General features: G+C 45.7%; 1 protein-coding gene across 1 annotated transcript in view; it reads right to left on the bottom strand.

Moving 5' to 3' along the window:
* Nucleotides 1-19,036, bottom strand: part of VPS13A (vacuolar protein sorting 13 homolog A) — a 427,491-nt gene that overhangs the window by 273,878 nt on the left and 134,577 nt on the right. The window contains exons 26-30 of the mRNA XM_082266808.1: nt 12,441-12,597; nt 11,954-12,033; nt 11,516-11,575; nt 10,641-10,809; nt 7,683-7,799 (exon numbers count right to left, since the gene is read on the bottom strand). Coding sequence (XP_082122934.1) covers nt 7,683-7,799; nt 10,641-10,809; nt 11,516-11,575; nt 11,954-12,033; nt 12,441-12,597 — 583 coding nt within the window. The remainder of the gene's footprint in view (nt 1-7,682; nt 7,800-10,640; nt 10,810-11,515; nt 11,576-11,953; nt 12,034-12,440; nt 12,598-19,036) is intronic.

A 19,036-nucleotide genomic window follows, 5' to 3' on the forward strand; every position in this document is an offset into this window, starting at 1 on the left:
AACGGTTGGAGACCTTTTCAGCAAAAGGGTACCGGCAATTAAAGCGTTTTGGCACCACTAACACAAGCTTAACGCGCTGCCATTGGTCATTCACAATATTGTGAAAAGTGTCGGGACAAGGGAAAACCCTGTGAGCTTTTGGAGACTTCTGAGAGCCAAAAAAATGGATTTTTGTAAAATCTTACCGTAAAATCCTTTTCTCTGAAGCTCATTGACAGACGTAGTCCTCGTTGATTCAACACAACTCGGGTTATGCTGCCCTCTACAGGAGTAGGACTAGACAGGAAAGAAAAGATTCTGGCCACACCTTAGGGGCAGTCCCAGAGGGTATATCCTCTCTCGCTCTGCTAAAGCAAATCAGTTATGTCACAAAGCAGTGTTTAGAGAATTTAACCCAACCCAACTCAAAAACAGAGGGGCGGGTACTATGTCTGTCAATGAGCTTAAGAGAAAAGGATTTTACGGTAAGATTTTACAAAAATCCATTTTTCTCTGTCGCTCATTGACAGACGTAGTCCTCGTTGATTCAACACAACTCGGGACGTCCCAAAGCAGTACCACAAATGAGGGGTGGGAAAATGGAAATCAAATCCAATCTAGAAGGCCCAACCGGTGCCAACTAGAAGTTTTCAATGCTCATCAATCAAAGATGAGACTCAACAGAAAATTCCAACAGAAAAAAACCCTCGAGGTAGACCACCGGTCTCCTCAAATTGCGGCCTGCAAAACCTTGCGGCCAAATGAGGCATCCGCCGATGCCATCACATCTATCTTATAAAATTTTGTAAAGGTATGTACCGACGACCAGGTGGCCGCCTCCGTGATCACAAAAAGTGAATCCGACTTACGGAACGATTCCGTAGCCTTCAGGTATACCCTGATTGCCTGAACCACATCCAAGGAATGCAACGCATGTTCCCGATGATGATTGGGCTGAGGACACAAGGAAGGTAGTACAATATCTTCATTCAGATGAAAGTCTGAAACCACCTTTGGAAGAAAGGATGGCTTCGGATGAAGAACTACCTTATCCCTATGAATCACTAAATATGGGGACTGGCATGACAATGCAGCCAGTTCTGACACCCTGCGTGCAGAAGTGATAGCCACCAAGAAGGCCACCTTCTGGGATAAAGTAAGCAAGGGAATCTCCCTGATATTTTCAAAGGGAGGTTACTGCAGAACCGACAAAACCAAATTAAGATTCCAGGGCGGTAAGGGTGCGCGGACTGGTGGAGCCAGGTGCCGCACCCCCTGGATGAAATTCCGCACCAAGGAATGAGTAGCCAAGGACTTCTGAAAGAAGATTGCCAACGCTGAAACCTGACCCTTGATGGTGCTCAAGGCTAGTTTCTGCTCAACCCCCTTTTGCAGAAAGGTCAATATTTGGGTCACCGAATAGGTACGTGGAGGAAATCCTAAAGATTCGCACCACGCGATATACGTCTTCCATGTGCGATAATAGACCTTGCTGGAAGTCGCTTTCCTTGCCTTAATTAGCATAGGAATAACTGAAGCTGACAACCCTCTGTCCTTCAGTACCTGGGTCTCAATGGCCAGGCCATTGAACCCAGCGACTGTAAAGCACAATGGAAGATCGGTCCTTGAGACCGCAGACACTCCCTGAGAAGAAGTTCCCAAGGAGCGTTCGCGACTAGCATGTCCAAGTCGGCCAGACCGGCTTGACGAGGCTAGCCTAGAATTTCCAGGACAAATGGAGCTGACTGGACCTGAACCAGGCTGCCCTAGAGCTATCTGGCCCCGGCAATCCGACAAAGTCTGATCGTTCTCTGTTCCCACACATGTATCAGACACCTGATTCCTATCAGGAGTGGTGATTTCTCCTGGTTGAACATTAGAGACTGAAGTCACCCGGCTAGAGGCTCCTTGGTCTGTCTGTTCAACCGGATCCGATTCTTGTGGGGAACTGAGGCTAATCTTTGGAAAAGGTAAAGAAAATGATCTGTTCAGGGAACGGTAACTACCGCTCCCTGTAGTACTTAAATGTTGGAAGGGAAGAATCGCACCGGTAGCAGTGGTCGATGCTCGATCTAATGCTCTGAATACCGGTGAAGACGTCCCCCCACCCTCAAGCCGGGTGGGGGCGCACCTTCAGGCTGTGTAATCCTTTGCTTCAGGTTTGGCTGAGTCTGTCTTTTGTTTGTCCGACCAGCCCTTCTTGAACCCTCCTAGAGGGGTTTTGCCCTTCCCGCTTGCTCCAGCAGAGCGAACGAACCCTTTATGGGCGGTAAAGAAAGGTCCCCACTTGTTACGAGGTCCTTTAGCTTTAGCAGCCTGTGGCAAAAAAGTGCTTTTGCCCCCAGTGGCATCCTTAATGATCTCATCTAGGGTGGACCCAAATAGGCGATTCCCCTGAACGGGGAGATTCGCCAAGGTCTTTTTGGAACCTAGGTCCGCTGACCTGCATTTTAACCACAGCACACGTCTGAGGATTACCGCTGACATAGATGCATGCCTTAACAGGGGGGGTAGCATCCAAGGCTGCGTCACAGACAAACTGTAGTCCTTGTATAATCTGTTCCATCAAATCAGATGTTGCCTGGGGGATATCCTTCCCCTTCAGGTCCTGGCGCACCAATCTCGCCCATTCCGTTAATGTCTGAGAAACTAGACCAATGACAATTACTGGTCTAAAGGCTGATTCTATCAGGGAAAAGATAGTGCGGGACTCCGCTTCTACTCTCCGATCCACCGAATCCTTAAAGGACGAAGCGTCCTCCACTGGAATAACCGTGGCTTTATTCAGTCTGGAAATAGGTGGATCCACCACTGGTGGTACCGTCCATTTCTTAATGAGGGATTCCTCAAACGGATAGCGTCTAGCAATGCGCTTGGAAATAGTAAAGGTACGCTTAGAATGCTCCCATTCCTCTTTAATCATATTACCAAAACACTTGGGTAAAGGAAAAACCTTCACCGTCTTGGTGGGTTTGCTAGTACCAAAGGGAATTTCTATTTCAGTTGCCTCTGCCGGTAAAACCTCAAGTCTTAAGGTTTCCCGAACCGCCACAACTAGTGCGTCCACCAATGCTTCTTCCTGAATTATGGCGGAAGCATGAACGTCCTCCTCACTGTCTGAGGGAACTTTACCTGAGACAACAGCCCCTGCAGAGGGACCTGCAGCTGCAATGACCATCTCAGCATCTGAATCTGAAGTATCAGATGATATAGGGGTAGGCGGGGGTCGTTTTCTTGACCCCCGTTCCTGACAGGCCGTCTCCACCCGAGCCACCAAAGACTCCAAAACTGCTGTAAATGCATCCATACTCTGTGCACTGGCGGGTCCCGCGGCCCCCTCGAGGGAAACCGGTGGGGGTACCTGTGTGGCAGGGTCCATATTAATTCCAGATACTACCCGGAAAAAATCAATTTGTCAAAAAAAAATAAAACTTTTTTTTTTTTTTTTTTTTCAGACCCCCAGCGCCACAAAGCCCCTCAGTGTTACCTGCTTTAGGGACCCCTATAGAGCGAGAGAGAGAGATAGACGCCAAGGCTCACCACTTGATGCTCAGAGTTTCAAATGCAACTTGTCTCAGCACTGTCTAGAACCGACAGGAAGTCTTTTGGCTGGCTTCCCGGGAAACAAGGAGGGGGCTCCGCCCCTCTGCACGCCTTCCGGCGCCTCCCCTAGCTCCACGAGGTGTTTGGGTCACCTCAAACATGGCCGCCCCCATGCTGGAGACACGAGGCTACGCCAAAATGGCGGCCCCGTGCAATCTACCAGACAATGGCGGCAGCATGTACAGAATAACGGAGTATCTCGACCTCACAAACCTTCACCCTCATGGTGATCAGCGTGGCCGGCGGTACCGGACCCTGGCGGGCCGTATGCGGTCCGTGGCCGTCGGGAGGCATCTGCTTTAGCTGGAGGAATATGATCTGGAATGCAGTATACATGTATAGACATCGCCCTGTGGCTTCTGACAGGTAGGATACCTTATACTATCACAGTAATGTTCTAGTACTGCCACTGCCTACAATCATTTAAACATTTTTGCAATTAGATTGTCAGCTCCCAAACCAAGCCTCCTGGTTTCTTGTTCACAAAAATCACACTCAAATAGGGGGATCTGTGACATGTTATAGGATAGAGGGGAGACCCATCCTTACCATTACAGAGAGGGGCCCGCGTTCACCACAAGACCCGTCAGGGGGAAAGGGGGAACATACTACTCACCCTACCGGAACCAGGCGGGCGCCAACTCCTGACAGTACCCCTCTCCACCGGGGTCGACCAATATTGGGCTGTCGACCAATACGGACGCCGTGACTCATGGTCCTTGGCGTTTAAGCGAGACGTTCAACTCGCAGGGTCAGTCGCCGTCCAGTGGGACTATGTCGCGGCCGACCCAGCGCGGAGCTATGGCCTGCACGCGCTCGTAGGCTGAACTGGGGTGACCACTGGATCTCAACATCCAGCCCGTCGCCCAGTTCCAGCTTTCTTGCTTGAAGATCTCACAGGAACACTGGAGAAAAAAGCTGTCTAAAAAATCTAAGAAAAAAAATCCTGCCAGGACCGAAGATCCTAGCAAGGCATCTAGGTCCTTACTCCTAACTAGACAGAAAAAAACTGATTTGCTGTAGCAGAGAGAGAGAGGATATACCCTCTGGGACTGCCCCTAAGGTGTGGCCAGAATGTTTTCTTTCCTGTCTAGTCCTACTCCTGTAGAGGGCAGCATAACCCGAGTTGTGTTGAATCAACGAGGACTACGTCTGTCAATGAGCGACAGAGAAATACCCGCGTCCCTGCCGGCGTGGGCTCATCAGCCAATTTTAAAATATCCTGTATTGAAATAATCAGGGCTTCCGCTAATGCACAGTCCCGCGCTGCAGCTGACAGGTCCTCTTCATCAGACTGCGAGGACAGCGACCCCTCAGGTAGGGGGGCACCCAGGGCGACCCCATCAGCCTCTGTATCAGAGGACACCTCCATAGATGGAGAAGGCAGTGGCCATTTTCGGCTATCAACCTTTTTCATGACTAAATCAACTCTAGTCTTCAGGCTTTCTAGGGCTGCTGAAAACGTGGCAAGCGACTGCGATCCAGACTGTCCAGGAGTCACACAGAGAGGGTCTGAGGGTGATTGCACAGTCTGGGACTCCATATTGCAATTTTAAAAAAACAGAGTACTGTCGTTTTAAGAGCGCCGATTGCTGTATCCACTGCCGATCACAGCGGTCTGCAGGGAACCCCTTTAAACTAAACTGACAGCAGAAAGTGCAGGAATATGCTCGCAGGGACCCCAAGTACTGTACCACCTCAGACGAACCGTCCTCCTGATTTTTCCAGCAGCATGGAGAGAAAGACAGGAAGATGATCTCAGTCAGTAGCAGGAAACAAATGCACAGGAAGTGATGTCGCCTGAGGAAGGTTACACTGCTCAGTATAGCACAAGAGCTACACAAATATGGATGGCCAGACATATCAATAGGAAGCTACAGGGAAAATGGCTTCCCTATACAAGTCTAAGGGGAAAAATTCACATTGCCCACACTTAAGATGGTGGCGCCCATGGCAAACCATGCGGCTAGGGACAGGCACACGAAGGCCTCAGGAACCACAACAGGGACCAGCAAGCCCAAGGTACCATGTCACCCCCCAGGGAGCCAGGCGCTCCAGACACACAGCCACCGCATGGACAGGGAAGGGGGGATGCTAGGACACTCAGACTGGGCACCAGGCAGGCCAGGGGGATCTTTTGGGAGACACAAATCCCATTATCTTCAGGAGAGGGCCCACATCCCCCCCAAGGCCTCAGGGGCAAGGGGGGCACATTTACTCACCATACCATGGACCGGAGAGAATGCCTCCCACCCAAAGTGGGGGTGCGCTGCGACTCAGGGAGTTCCTGGTTGTCGCGTCCTGGTGAGGAATAAGCTTGCAGGCTGGTAACCATCCAGAAAAGGGGCACCATCATGGCTAGACCTAGGTCGGGACTATAAGGCCAGACTGGGGGGGAACATAAGGATCTAGATTATCCAGTGCGAAAGCCCCAGCCGGCATCGTTGCTTGTAGATCACCAGGAAAATTCTTCCCTGAATACTAGCTAGCAAGTGAGTAAAGAGAAAGAATAAAAAAACTAAGACCAGAGTCTCAGCAGGAAACCTAGGCCGACTCCTTCTCTAGGCAGAAACAAACTGATGTGCTGGGCTGTGGCAGTGGGGGTTATGCCTGGAGGGACAGCTACATGGGCGTATACATGTTAAAAGTTTTGTACTAACGTACTGCCTAGACTACTGCTGCAGGTGGCAGCATAACCCACTCAGCTAATGGAGATGAGGCTGCATCTATCGATGAACGATAGAGAAAAAACGTTGTTGAGGTGTAAAAACGCTAAACGCTGTAACAAGATTTTAGACGCTTTTGGCATTTTAAGACAGTTTTACATTATAGGGAGCGTTTTCACTGTAAAAATACCCAAAAACGCTAACACCATAAAACGCACATAAACGCCCATAAACACTAGTCAAAAACGTGGCTAAAAGCATAATTTTACAGCTGCTTTTTCCTGGCAGCAGCGTTGGAATTTTTTTAATGTCCTGTGTGCATGAGGCCAAACTGTTGCAAGAGTTACCTAAACATCCCACAGGTTTTAAGAGACTTCCTTTAGCATCAAGTGGTCAGTTCTTTGGCTGAATTTGCTGGGCTGGAGAGTCCTGGACAAGTTAACAGTTTTGAAAATAATGGACTTAAAATCATTTGTTGATCTTTTTAAATCCCTTGCAAGGCTCATAGGTATAGACAATTTTCTTTCTGAGGGCCCATTTGATCTTGGCATGGTGAAACCACACATTCCAGCAGCAAAAACAAACACCAGAATCTAGAAGTCTGAGGTTTAAATAAGACAGGATTTCATCTGCACAGTCCCTAAGCAAGCTCTAATTATTGGAATGTAATCTGGAAAAAAAGATTTTAACTTCATGGATTTAAAGTGGCAGTAAACGCAAAGTCTACGACCCCTTTCAAATATTTGGAAATTAAAATATTTTTCCTGTAGAACCAAAAGACCTAATTTAAAGGATAAGTTCACTTTAAAAAAAATAAAAAATAGCAAATGCACATTTTTTTTTTTTTTTTTTTACCTGCAAAAAAATGTGCATTTGCTTTTTTTTAAATTATTTTTGCAGGAGCCTGGAAAGCATTGCACCTGTGATCAGCAGACTCCTACAGACTGTCAATGTAAGCGGTCTGCGCCTACATCTTACTGGCAGGCAGTTTGACACTGATAGGAAGAATCAATGAACTACCAAAGCGTTCAACAGCACCCTGGTAGTTCGTTGAGGACTACAAGCCGACAGCTGCAAAGGCTGTCTTGTACTTGTAGTTTTCACATTCACAAAACTCTGTAAATGAATGGTGCGGCTGCTTTTTTTAAAACGGTGACAGCGAACGGGGGGAGAATATTCCCTGCTCGCTGTCACAACTGGGGGGGATCAGGGGGGCTGGTGCTATAGTAACATGTTACACTGAGTATGTCACATGTTACGAAAGGTGAACTTCTCCTTTAAGTCAAAATTTTCATTGGTTTACCAGTAAGGCAGTGTGTGTATATATGAAGGTAGCTTATACACCCTGAAGGCATATTCCGTTTCATAACTGTTTTAAGCTCTGAAATTGCACTAGTTTAATCGAAATTCACTAAACCAAATGTTAAATGTTACCTTCAATGCTTATTTCAGAAATTTTACACTTCTGTTCACGGATAAAAAGCCGGAGGCAGGACAACTCAGCATATACGTAAAGATTAATAACCTCATCATATTTGGACTTCTTCAGTGCTGGAAAAAGAGAAAGCATAAATTAGATCATACAGCAATACAAGGCTGGTGCCTTTCAAGACTTACATTTCACCTGAAACTGAAATTTCAGATCTGTATGCAACAGGACAAAATTACGAGGTTTTTATACCAATGCTAGAAGTCTGGCCAACAAGATGGGAAAGCTGGAGCTGCTGATGTATGAGGAGGACTTTTTGTGGGGATTTCAGAGACTTGGTTTGACAGCTCTCATGATTGGCTGGCAACCATCCATGGGTATTCCCTTTACCGCAGAGATAGAGAAGGTAAAAAAGGGGGAGTGGTATGTCTGTATATTATGAACAGTGTACAGGTAAATAGGAGGGACGATTTTAATAATGGCACTAAGGAGGAGGTAGAATCCCTTTGGGTAGAACAATAAGGGAAGGCACTATGGGGAAAGTAATATTGGGCGTATGTTTTTGAGGGAGGAGGGGGAGGCTGACCTCCTTTCACAGATTGGATTGGCAGCAAGGATGGGAAATGTAATTATAATGGGGGACTTTAAATTATCCAGAAATAAACTGGGCAGAAGGAACCGCAATTCATCCAAGGCTCAGTTCCTAAATGTTTTGCAGGATAATTTCATGAGTCAGATGGGGAAGGCCCCGACAAGAAACAATGCGGTTCTTGACCTACTGATTACCAACAATACAGACCTAATCACGGATATAGAAAAACGGGGCAACTTAGGAAATAGTGACCAATGTCAATTAGTTTCAGTATAAATCATAGTAATAGGAAACACGAGGGTAATATAAGGACACTGAATTTCAAAAGAGCCAACTTCCCTAGACTGCGCTCTTTGCTAGAAAATATCAAATGGGATAGAACCCTAGGAACAAAGAACACGGAGGAAAAATGGGAGTGCTTCAAGAGCATACTAAACAAAGGGATTGGCCAGTGCATTCCGAAGGGGAATAGGTTTAAAAGAGCAAAAGCAAACCCTGGGTGGCTAAACTCCAACATAAAAAGGCATATTAATACCAAAGAAAAGGCATTCAAAAAATACAAGACTGAGGGGTCATTGGCAGCATTCCAACAGTATAAAGAGTGCAAAAAGAAATGTAAAGGTGAAATCAAGGCGGCTAAAATAGAACACGAGAGACATATAGCGGAAGAGAGTAAAAAAAAAAAAAAAAACAAAGAAATTCTTTAAGTATATAAATAGTAAGAGAGTAAAATATAAAATGCAGCGATAGAGACTGGACAATATATGAGGGCAATATCATTAAATGTATTAGTCCATCAATATGAAGTTCTTATATTAGGTAGTAGTCATATATGAATATTGATTCAGGCTTCCACCCTTTAGTGTATAAACGAATGCTTGACACTCGGTGAATGAAAACAGCCTACACCTCCACCACATAGATGATAAGCCTCTTACCAGAAGCCGTAGATCACCACCAAGAGGGTGATCAATAAGGCCTTTATTGTATGGGACCCGTATAAGCACCACCTGGAAATCCAATGCACTTATTCCAATGGGCAGCAAAAAGCAAGATGTTCCTCTCCCAGTGTAAATGCCCGGAAGCTCCAGAAAGGTTAGGGTTCGTATGGAACAAAAGAGAGGCTAATGGTAAATTATGTTTGTAGAGCAACATGAATGCTGTTCCGCAGCTTCATCAAAAATACTGGCGTAGAAACTTATCATCTTGAGGTGAGTTTAGATGAGTATCTACGCCAGATTGACTCCAGAAATAGAGAATTCTCCTGCTCTACAAGACTCTAGTCCGGCCACACCTGGAGTATGCTGTCCAGTTCTGGGCACTGGTCCTCAGAAAGGATGTGCTGGTAGTGGAGAGAGTCCAGAGAAGGGCAACAAAAATAATTAGGGGAATGGAGGATCTAAGCTATGAGGAAAGACTGCAAGAATTGAACTTATTCTCTCTGGAGAAGAGACGCTTGAAAGGGGATATGATATCTATGTACAAATATTGTACTGGTGACCCTAACATAAGGAACAAACTTTTCAGAGAAAGGGAATACAATAAGACACGTGGCCACTCACTAAAACTAGAGGGAAAAAAAACGGTTTAACCTTAAAATACGTAGGGGGTTCTTTACTGTCAGAGCGGTGGGGATGTGGCACTCTCTTTCACAAGCAGTGGTATCAGCGGGGGAACATCGATAGTTTAAAAAATGATTAGACAGACAGTCCCCTTAAAGACCACAACATACAGGGGTATACAATGTACGGTTAACATCAAACACACACACATCATAGGCTGAACTGGATGGACTGATGTCTTTTTTCAACCTCACTAACTATATATGGCTACTAGCAAGGTAAAACACAATCTTTTCTGTTACATCTCTAGAAAGCTCTCACTCAACTTCCATGGCTGCAACAAAGAAAATGTACCCCCCATATTATGCAAAACATATTTAACTGAAGAAATCTAAACGTGAAAGACAGGTAGCTGTGACCAGAGACACACACCACTGTAAAATGGAAAAATATGAAAGGCTCATTAAAAAGTGTTAATAGTGACGCTCATAGAGGTTTATAGAGACAAGATTACAGTAACCCAATCAAGACATTTTCATACTGAAATGACACCATTCTCATGTATACAGATTAGGGGGATGACTACTAGTTGACTGCTCTCAGATGGCACATCTATTTTACAGGTCAAAAAAAAACATCATTGCACTAGTGTACCTTCCCCGTGTAAATATCATGTGTAAACCCCAATCCCTCTTCCCTCTTCTTAAGCATTTACACTTTCAAAGTGACGTGCTGTGAGAGGAACAGAGGAAAAGATGGATCAAGCCATTTTTCTACGTGTATAAGCACGTTTTGTGTAGATATCTTACAAATTTTTTTTTTCTGATCCTCCTTTTTATCTTCTTCTGTATCTTGAGCCAGTTGTTCTACTTCTTTGTTTTCAGATTGTTCGGATTGTGGCAACAGGTTTGTGAGAAAGCTCATTGTATTCAGCAGAGCCTCAGTGTGGAGATGCACATCCAAGGATGAAAAGTTTACCTAATTGAGATGAAAACAAAATGTGCGTTCTATAAAGCCTTTTTTTTTTTTGTTTTTTTTTTTTTCAAAGTAATTAATCATGTTTTTTTACAGTACCAAGTCTGTATTTAGTCAGATATACAAATAATTCATAGAAAGGAGAAAGACCTGATCAATAGAAAAGGCATTGGTTACAGTAAAACAGTCTCCATTATGAAGTTATTTTATTTTTTTCTCAATTCATACATCTGGTTTCTCCGGTCACTATTAGGCAGATTTATGAACTGGCATTCCTAGTGAAAGGAAGGAGGACTGTCCGCCTCTAAAAAGTGAACGCCATACCAGAGCAAGGCTTTGCAGGACACAATGCACAATACCTGAAATATAACAGCAAAGGTAGCCGTTTGCTGTTATGCAAGGAAATTGCAAAGTCAGCCATGAACCTTAGCATGGAATCAAACTATATACGGGCAGAATATATAAAACGTTGTTTTAATTTGTTAAAGAAGAAACATTTCAGAGGTTCTGCGAATATAGGAGAGACCTATATCAGAAGGGAATAATCCGGGATTTTCAAAACTGAATATTTCTAGATATGTAATATGGAGGTAAATATAATTTTTTTTTTTAACTAAAGGTTTACTTTAGGTTGGAATTTCACTTTACAATCATCTTGTTTAACATATGATGCCTTATATGACATTATACATTTAGACAATGAACTTACCTTTACCAACTGTTCAATGCTGCTGTAAGTAGTCCTGAATTCTGGTCCATTTATGTCTGCCTGAATAATGATAACACACTGAGAAAACTTCTAAAGGATCAAACAACAAATGTTACACTTTTAGGGCCAAAACACACATTAGTGATTAAATGCATTGCGCATCGCAGTGCTATTCATTTTGAAAGGCATCCCAGCTCCAATGCACATTTAAAGCAGCACTCCACAAGGTACAGTAACCCATTACTGTGCATTGTGGTTCACGGTCAGAAAAAAAGAAAAAATTAAAATATCCATTTTTTGATCCATTCTTGTACGCTGGCAGTCTTAATGCAATGTACATTAACGTATGACACAACCCACATTACCAAATCACACAAAAATGGAGAAGTGTGAATGGGCCCTTAACGTTTTATATCTTATTTTAACACAAGTCTTAACCTTTATGTATTCCATTAGTAACAGATCGTCGGTGGTATTATCCAGTGTTGTGATAAGGTGAACTGGCTTTTCTTCATCATCTTAAAAAGAAAATACAAAAAAAAAAAAATAACAGGTAAATGCAATTTTTCAGCCTTTATGCCCAAAATGTATCAAATTAATGAATTTGAATGAAATTAGTTGAAATACATGAACCACTTTACCTAAAAAATATTTGACATTCTATACAGCCAGACAGATAGCTTTACTATTCCTGGATTTAGCTTTAAACCTGTGTCACTTGCACTGGAGCATGAATCATCGGTATGAGTATCGCAGACAGGCAATAAGTGAAGAGGTGACATGGCAAGCTGAAAAGCTAAACTGGGACCATCACCTGCCTGGTTCTGCACTGTGCCACAGCTTTATAAACAATTTACCCAATTATAGATCAACTGTGTCTTTAGCTGATTGCCCGGAGCTCAGCTTTAGGAAAACAAAAGTATACCTGTGTATTGAGGACATGTCAAGGAAATCTCCCTCAGAAATGCATTTGCTGACATATCAAACGTTCGAATACTGAGCTCTGTGCCCAAACCCAGAATCTCCATCTGCAGAACAGTCTTCTCTGCATCGTCAGACAGGCTGCACAATGCCAGTACCACCTGTAGGTGAATAAAAAGCAGAGCGTGCAATGATATACATTGAACACTAAAGAATATGTAAACCCAACTTTTCATATTCCTAATATGTGCCTGTTGTAGCATGTACTTTTATAAAAAAGTATCTGGTTCTCTTTGTATTGCTTCCTTTGTGTAAAATACCTGGTGTTTCCCACCAGTCCCTCTGGTTTCCTATTAAAAAGTGACCACACTAGGCATGGCAGCACATTGTGGTCAGTTCTCTAGCAAATCTGAAAATTCAGCCTGCTCTCCTGCAGTGATCATACTTGTCTGGGATTTCCCACACACACGCACGAGCACACACACACGCACATACACACAGACAATGGGAATATCAGTGTTCTGCCATTTCCCCTCCCCCAGCTCCCAGAGCTCCTTATGCAGCTGAGAACAGAGGGTATGTGATCACTTAAAAAAAGGGTGGAAAAATGGAAAAAGGCGTTTAATATGTTTTTTATGTCACAAATAACGCTCTATTCTCATCCTTTGAGCTAGAAAGGGGAATGTGACAGGGATGTCCCCTTTCCCAATTGCTCTTTGCCTTGGCAATTGAGCCCTTGGCAGAGGCCATCAGGGGGATCACAACATAGCTGGCTTTTGGCAAGAAGCAACGGAGGAAAAACAGGGTTTACATGCTGACGATGACACTTTCCAATCTCTCCCATGGCTTATGACACTTATTCATAAATTTGGGTCAAACCGACCCTTCTGCCTTTAGACTCTCTAATAGCTTCTGTCATGCCTTCAGCTTGGAGTTAATTAATTCCATTGAAACTTGTAATACCAATCTTGTCCACAAGATGCCACTGTGACAGACTGTTGTACAGTACTTTATGGTATTTCCTGTTTTCTATTGCTGGATATTAGTTCCACCCCTCTCTGAGAGAATCTCCATTTTTAAGATTTACCTCAGGAAGGAGCAGACAGCATCTGAGGTTGCTGTGGGAAGATTCCTGAACCCCCCTTTGATGCATCGCTGGTATGCCTATGAACTGTTGGTTATATACTCAATTCATATACTGTTTATGTTTGTATACTGATTATATGCCTTTGTATGTTTATTTACAGTTTCACCTCTATTCACAATCCTATTCGCATATCCATTCTGACTTGTAACCTGTTCATGTGACCACTATTCTATCTCTGGAATAAAGCCTTAAGTTACAAAAGGACTGGTTATTGCAGGATTAAAGGTTTAGCTGTAGGTTGAGCTGCACATGCCTGGGGCTGCGGTATACGTGTAGTGAGAACAGAACAGTGAAACAGCGGCTATCCAGCAAGTGGGATTTAGGACAGAGACTATACAGAGGCCTGCTATCCGGCCAGCGCAGTCATCTGCATATGCAATACAGCAGTCTCTACACAGTCAAGCATTCCTGCAAGCGACATGTCACATATCCAGACATCCTCACTCAAGACAAGGTCCCGAAATTTCCGGCTCCTCTAGATCTTCCTCCGCAAGCAATGCACTCGCCATAGCACGTGCGAAAGCTGAGGCCGCCAAGGCGCGAGCAGCCTTTGCCGAGCAAGAAAAATGGATTTTTGTAAAATCTTACCGTAAAATCCTTTTCTCTTAGCTCATTGACAGACGTAGTCCTCGGTGATACAGTACCTTCGGGTTATGTTGCCTCCACAGGAGCAGGACTAGACAGGAAATTAAAATGCTCTGGCCACACCCTAGGGGCAGTCCCAGAGGGTATATCCTCTCTCTCTCTGCCTCAGCAAATCAGTTATGTCAAAAGCAGTCTTAGAAATTTTAACCCAACCCAACTCCAAAACAGAGGGGCGGGGACTACGTCTGTCAATGAGCTAAGAGAAAAGGATTTTACGGTAAGATTTTACAAAAATCCATTTTTCTCTATCGCTCATTGACAGACGTAGTCCTCGGTGATACAGCACCTTCGGGACGTCCCAGAGCAGTATCACAAATGAGGGGTGGGAAAATGGAAATCAAATCCCAATCTAGAAGGCCCAACCGGTGCCAACTAGAAGTTTACAATGCTCATCCTTAATGATGAGACTCAACAAAAAAGAAATTTTTCAAACAGAAAAAAACTCTCGAGGTAGACCACCGGTCTCCTCAAATTGCGGCCTGCAAAACCTTGCGGCCAAATGAGGCATCCGCCGATGCCGTCACATCAATTTTATAGAATTTTGTAAAGGTATGTACCGACGACCAGGTGGCCGCCTTACATACCTGGACCACTGACGCCTGATGGCGAAAGGCCCAGGAAGTACTGAGCGCTCGAGTGGAGTGCGCCCTAACAGGGAACGGAGGACTCTGACCCTTAATAGAATAAGCCTGTACCACCGTCTGTCTAATCCATTTGGCAATGGTCGCGGCAGATGCAGGCAAACCCTTTCTGGGGCCATCCGTGATCACAAAAAGTGAATCCGTCTTACGGAATGATTCCGTAGCTTTCAGGTATACTCTGATTGCCCGAACCACATCCAAGGAATGCAACGCATGTTCCCGATGATGCTTGGGCTGAGGACACAAGGAAGGTAGTACAATATCTTCATTCAGATGAAAATCTGAAACCATCTTAGGAAGAAAGGATGGCTTAGGATGAAGTACTACCTTATCCCTATGAATCACTAGGTATGGGGACTGGCATGATAATGCAGCCAGTTCTGACACCCTGCGAGCAGAAGTGATAGCCACCAAGAAGGCCACCTTCTGGGATAAAGTAAACAAGGGAATCTCCCTGATGTTTTCAAAGGGAGGTTTCTGTAGAACCGACAAAACTAAATTAAGATCCCAGGGCGGTAAGGGCGCGCGGACTGGTGGAGCCAGGTGCCGCACCCCCTGGATGAAATTCCGCACCAAGGACTTGGTAGCTAAAGGTTTCTGAAAGAAGATTGCTAATGCTGAAACTTGACCCTTGATGGTGCTCAAGGCTAGCTTCTGCTCAACCCCTTGTTGCAAAAAAGCCAATATTCGAGTCACCGAATAGGTACGTGGAGGAAATCCTAAAGATTCGCACCACGCAATATAAGTCTTCCATGTGTGATAATAGACCTTGCTGGAAGTCGCTTTCCTTGCTTTAATAAGGGTAGGAATGACTGAAGCTGACAAACCTCTGTCCTTCAGTACTTGGGTCTCAATGGCCAGGCCATTAAAACCAGCGACTGTAAAGCACGATGGTAAATTGGTCCTTGAGACCACAGACACTCCCTGAGACGAAGTTCCCACGGAACGTCTGCGACTAGCCTGTCCAAGTCGGCCAGGCCGGCTTGACGAGGCCAGCCTAGAATTTCTAGGACCACTGGTGCTGACTGGATCTGAACCAGGCGTCCCTAGAGCTATCTGGCCCCGACCATCCGAGAAAGTCTGGTCGTTTTCTGTTCCCACACATTTATCAGATACCTGATTGCTATCAGGAAGGGTGATCTTTTCTGGTTGAACCTCAGGGACCGAAGTCACCCGGCTAGAGGCTTCTTGGCCTGTCTGGTCAACCAGATCCGATTCCTGTGGGGAATTGAGACTAATCTTAGGAAAAGGTAAAGGAAAAGATCTATTCAGGGAACGGTGACTACCGCTCCCTGTAGTACTTAAATGTTGGAAGGGAAGAATCGCACCGGTAGTAGTAGTTGATGCTCGATCTAATGTCCTGAATACCGGTGAAAACGTCCCCTTACCCTCAAACCGGGTGGGGGCGCACCTTCAGGCTGTGTACTCCTTTGCTTCGGGTTTGGCTGAGTTGGTCCTCTGTTTGTCCGACCAGCCTTTCTTGAACCCTCCTGGAGGAGTCTTGCCTTTCCCGCTTGTTCCAGCCGGGCGTGCGAACCCTTTATGGGCGGTAAAGAAAGGTCCTCGCTTGTTGCGAGGTCCCTTAGCTTTAGCAGCCTGTGGCAAAAAAGTGCTCTTGCCCCCAGTGGCATCCTTAATGATTTCATCTAGGGTGGCCCCAAATAGACGATTCCCCTGAAAGGGGAGATTCGTCAAGGTCTTTTTGGAACCTAGGTCAGCTGACTAGCATCTTAACCACAGCACACGTCTGAGGATTACCGCTGACATAGATGCATGCCCTAATAGGGGAGTAGTGTCCAAGGCTGCGTCACAGATAAACTGTAGCCCTTGTATAATCTGTTTCATCAAATCAGATGTTTCCTGGGGAATATCTTTTCCCCTAAGGTCTTGGCGTACCAATCTCGCCCATTCCGTAAGTGTCTGGGAAACTAGACCAATAACAATTACTGGTCTAAATGCTGACCCTATCAGAGAGAAGATGGTGCGGGACTCTGCTTCCATCTTTCGATCCACCGGATCCTTAAAGGACGAAGTGTCCTCCACTGGGATAACCGTGGCTTTATTCAGCCTGGAAATAGGTGGATCCACCACTGGTGGTACCGTCCATTTCTTAATGATGGATTCCTCAAACGGATAGCGTCTAGCAATACGCTTGGAAATAGTAAAGGTACGTTTAGAATGCTCCCATTCTCCTTTAATCTTATTACCAAAACACTTGGGTACAGGAAAAACCTTCACCGTTTTGATGGGCTTGTTAGTACCAAAAGGAATCTCTGTATCAGTTGCTTCTGCCGGTAAAACCTCAAGTTGTAAGGTTTCCTGCACTGCCACAACTAGTGTGTCCACCAATGCTTCTTCCTGAATTATAGCGGGAGAAGAAACGTCCTCCTCACTCTCTGAGGGAGCTTTACCTGAGGTAACAGCCCTTGCAGAGGGACCTGCAACTGCAGTGACCATCTCTGAATCTGAGTCAGAGGTGTCAGATAATATAGGGGTAGGCGGGGGTCGCTTCCTTGACCCTCGTCCCTGACAGGCCGCCTCCACCCGAGCCACCATAGACTCCAAAATTGCTGTAAATGCCTCTACACTCTGTGCACCGGCGGGTCCCGTGGCCCCCTCGAGGGAAACAGGTGGGGGAATTTGTGTGGCAGGGTCCATGATTATTCCAGTAACTTCCCGGATAATATAATTCAAAAATAAAAAACTTTTTTTTTTTTTTTTCACAGACCCCCAGCGCCACAAAAGCCCCTTAGTGTTACCTGCTAGGGATCCCTATCGATCGAGAGAGAGAGAGATAGACTCCCAGGCTCACCACTTGATGCTCAGAGTTTAACTACAACAGGTTACAGCGCTGTCTTGACAAACAGGAAGTCTTTTGACTGGCTGCCCAGGAAGAAAGGAGGCGGCTCCGCCCCTCTGCACGCCTTCCGGCGCCTCCCCTAGCTCCACGAGGTCTTTGGATCACCTCAAACATGGCCGCCCCCATGCTGGAGACACGAGGCTACGCCAAAATGGCGGCTCGTGCAATCCAGCAAAAAAAATGGCGGCGGCCTGTACCGAATAGCGGTGTGCTGCAGGGCACACAACACTATCTCTGCATGGGGATTTTTGGCGTGGTTGGCGGTACCGGCCCTGGCGGACCTCATGGCCGTTCGGAAGGCCTGCTATAGCTGGAGATTTGACTAGGAAGGCAGTCTACATGTCCGTGGCTTCTGACTGGTAGGTACCTTATTCTTATCACAGTAAGATTCCCAGACTGCCACTGATTACAATCTTTTAAACATGTATACAATTAGATTGTTAGCTCCCAAACCAAGCCTCCTGGCTTTTTGCACATAAAATCACACTCAAAGTAGGGGGATCTGTGCCATGTTATAGGATAGAGGGGGACTCTATCTTACCATACAGAGAGGGGCCCGCGTTCACCACAAGACCCGTCAGGGGGAAAAGGGGGAACATACTACTCACCATACCGAAACCAGGCGGGCACCAACTCCTGACAGTACCCCTCTCCACCGGGGCGGGAGGGCTGTCGACCAATACGGACGCCGTGACTCATGGTCTTTGGCGTTTCAGCGAGACGTTTAACTCGCGGGGTCAGTCCCTTAATGGGACTTTGTCGCGGCCGACCCAGCGCAGAGCTATGGCCTGCACGCGCTCGTAGGCTGAACTGGGGTGACCACCGGATCTCAACATCCAGCCCGTCGCCCAGTTCAGCTTTCTTGCTTGAAGATCTCACAGGAACACTGGAGAAAAAAGCTGTCTAAAAAATCTTTTTAAGAAAAAAATCTTGCCAGGACCGAAGATCCCAGCAAGGTATCTAGGTCCTTACTCCTAACTAGACAGAAAATAACTGATTTGCTGAGGCAGAGAGAGAGAGGATATACCCTCTGGGACTGCCCCTAGGGTGTGGCCAGAGCATTTTAATTTCCTGTCTAGTCCTGCTCCTGTGGAGGCAACATAACCCGAAGGTGCTGTATCACCGAGGACTACGTCTGTCAATGAGCGATAGAGAAATGCAGATTAAAACAGGAGAAAGTGAGGCTAAAGACAGAGAAAGTGCAGCAAGAGGCACAGTTAGAGGCAGAGGAAGCCCTCCTAGAAGTAGCCCTAGAGAAACTGACTGTAGAGAAGGAAGTAGCAGCAGCCATAGCTGAAGCAGACGCC

The sequence above is a fragment of the Pelophylax lessonae genome (genome assembly GCF_965119305.1).
Source record: "Pelophylax lessonae genome assembly, chromosome: 1".
Lineage (NCBI taxonomy): Eukaryota > Metazoa > Chordata > Amphibia > Anura > Ranidae > Pelophylax > Pelophylax lessonae.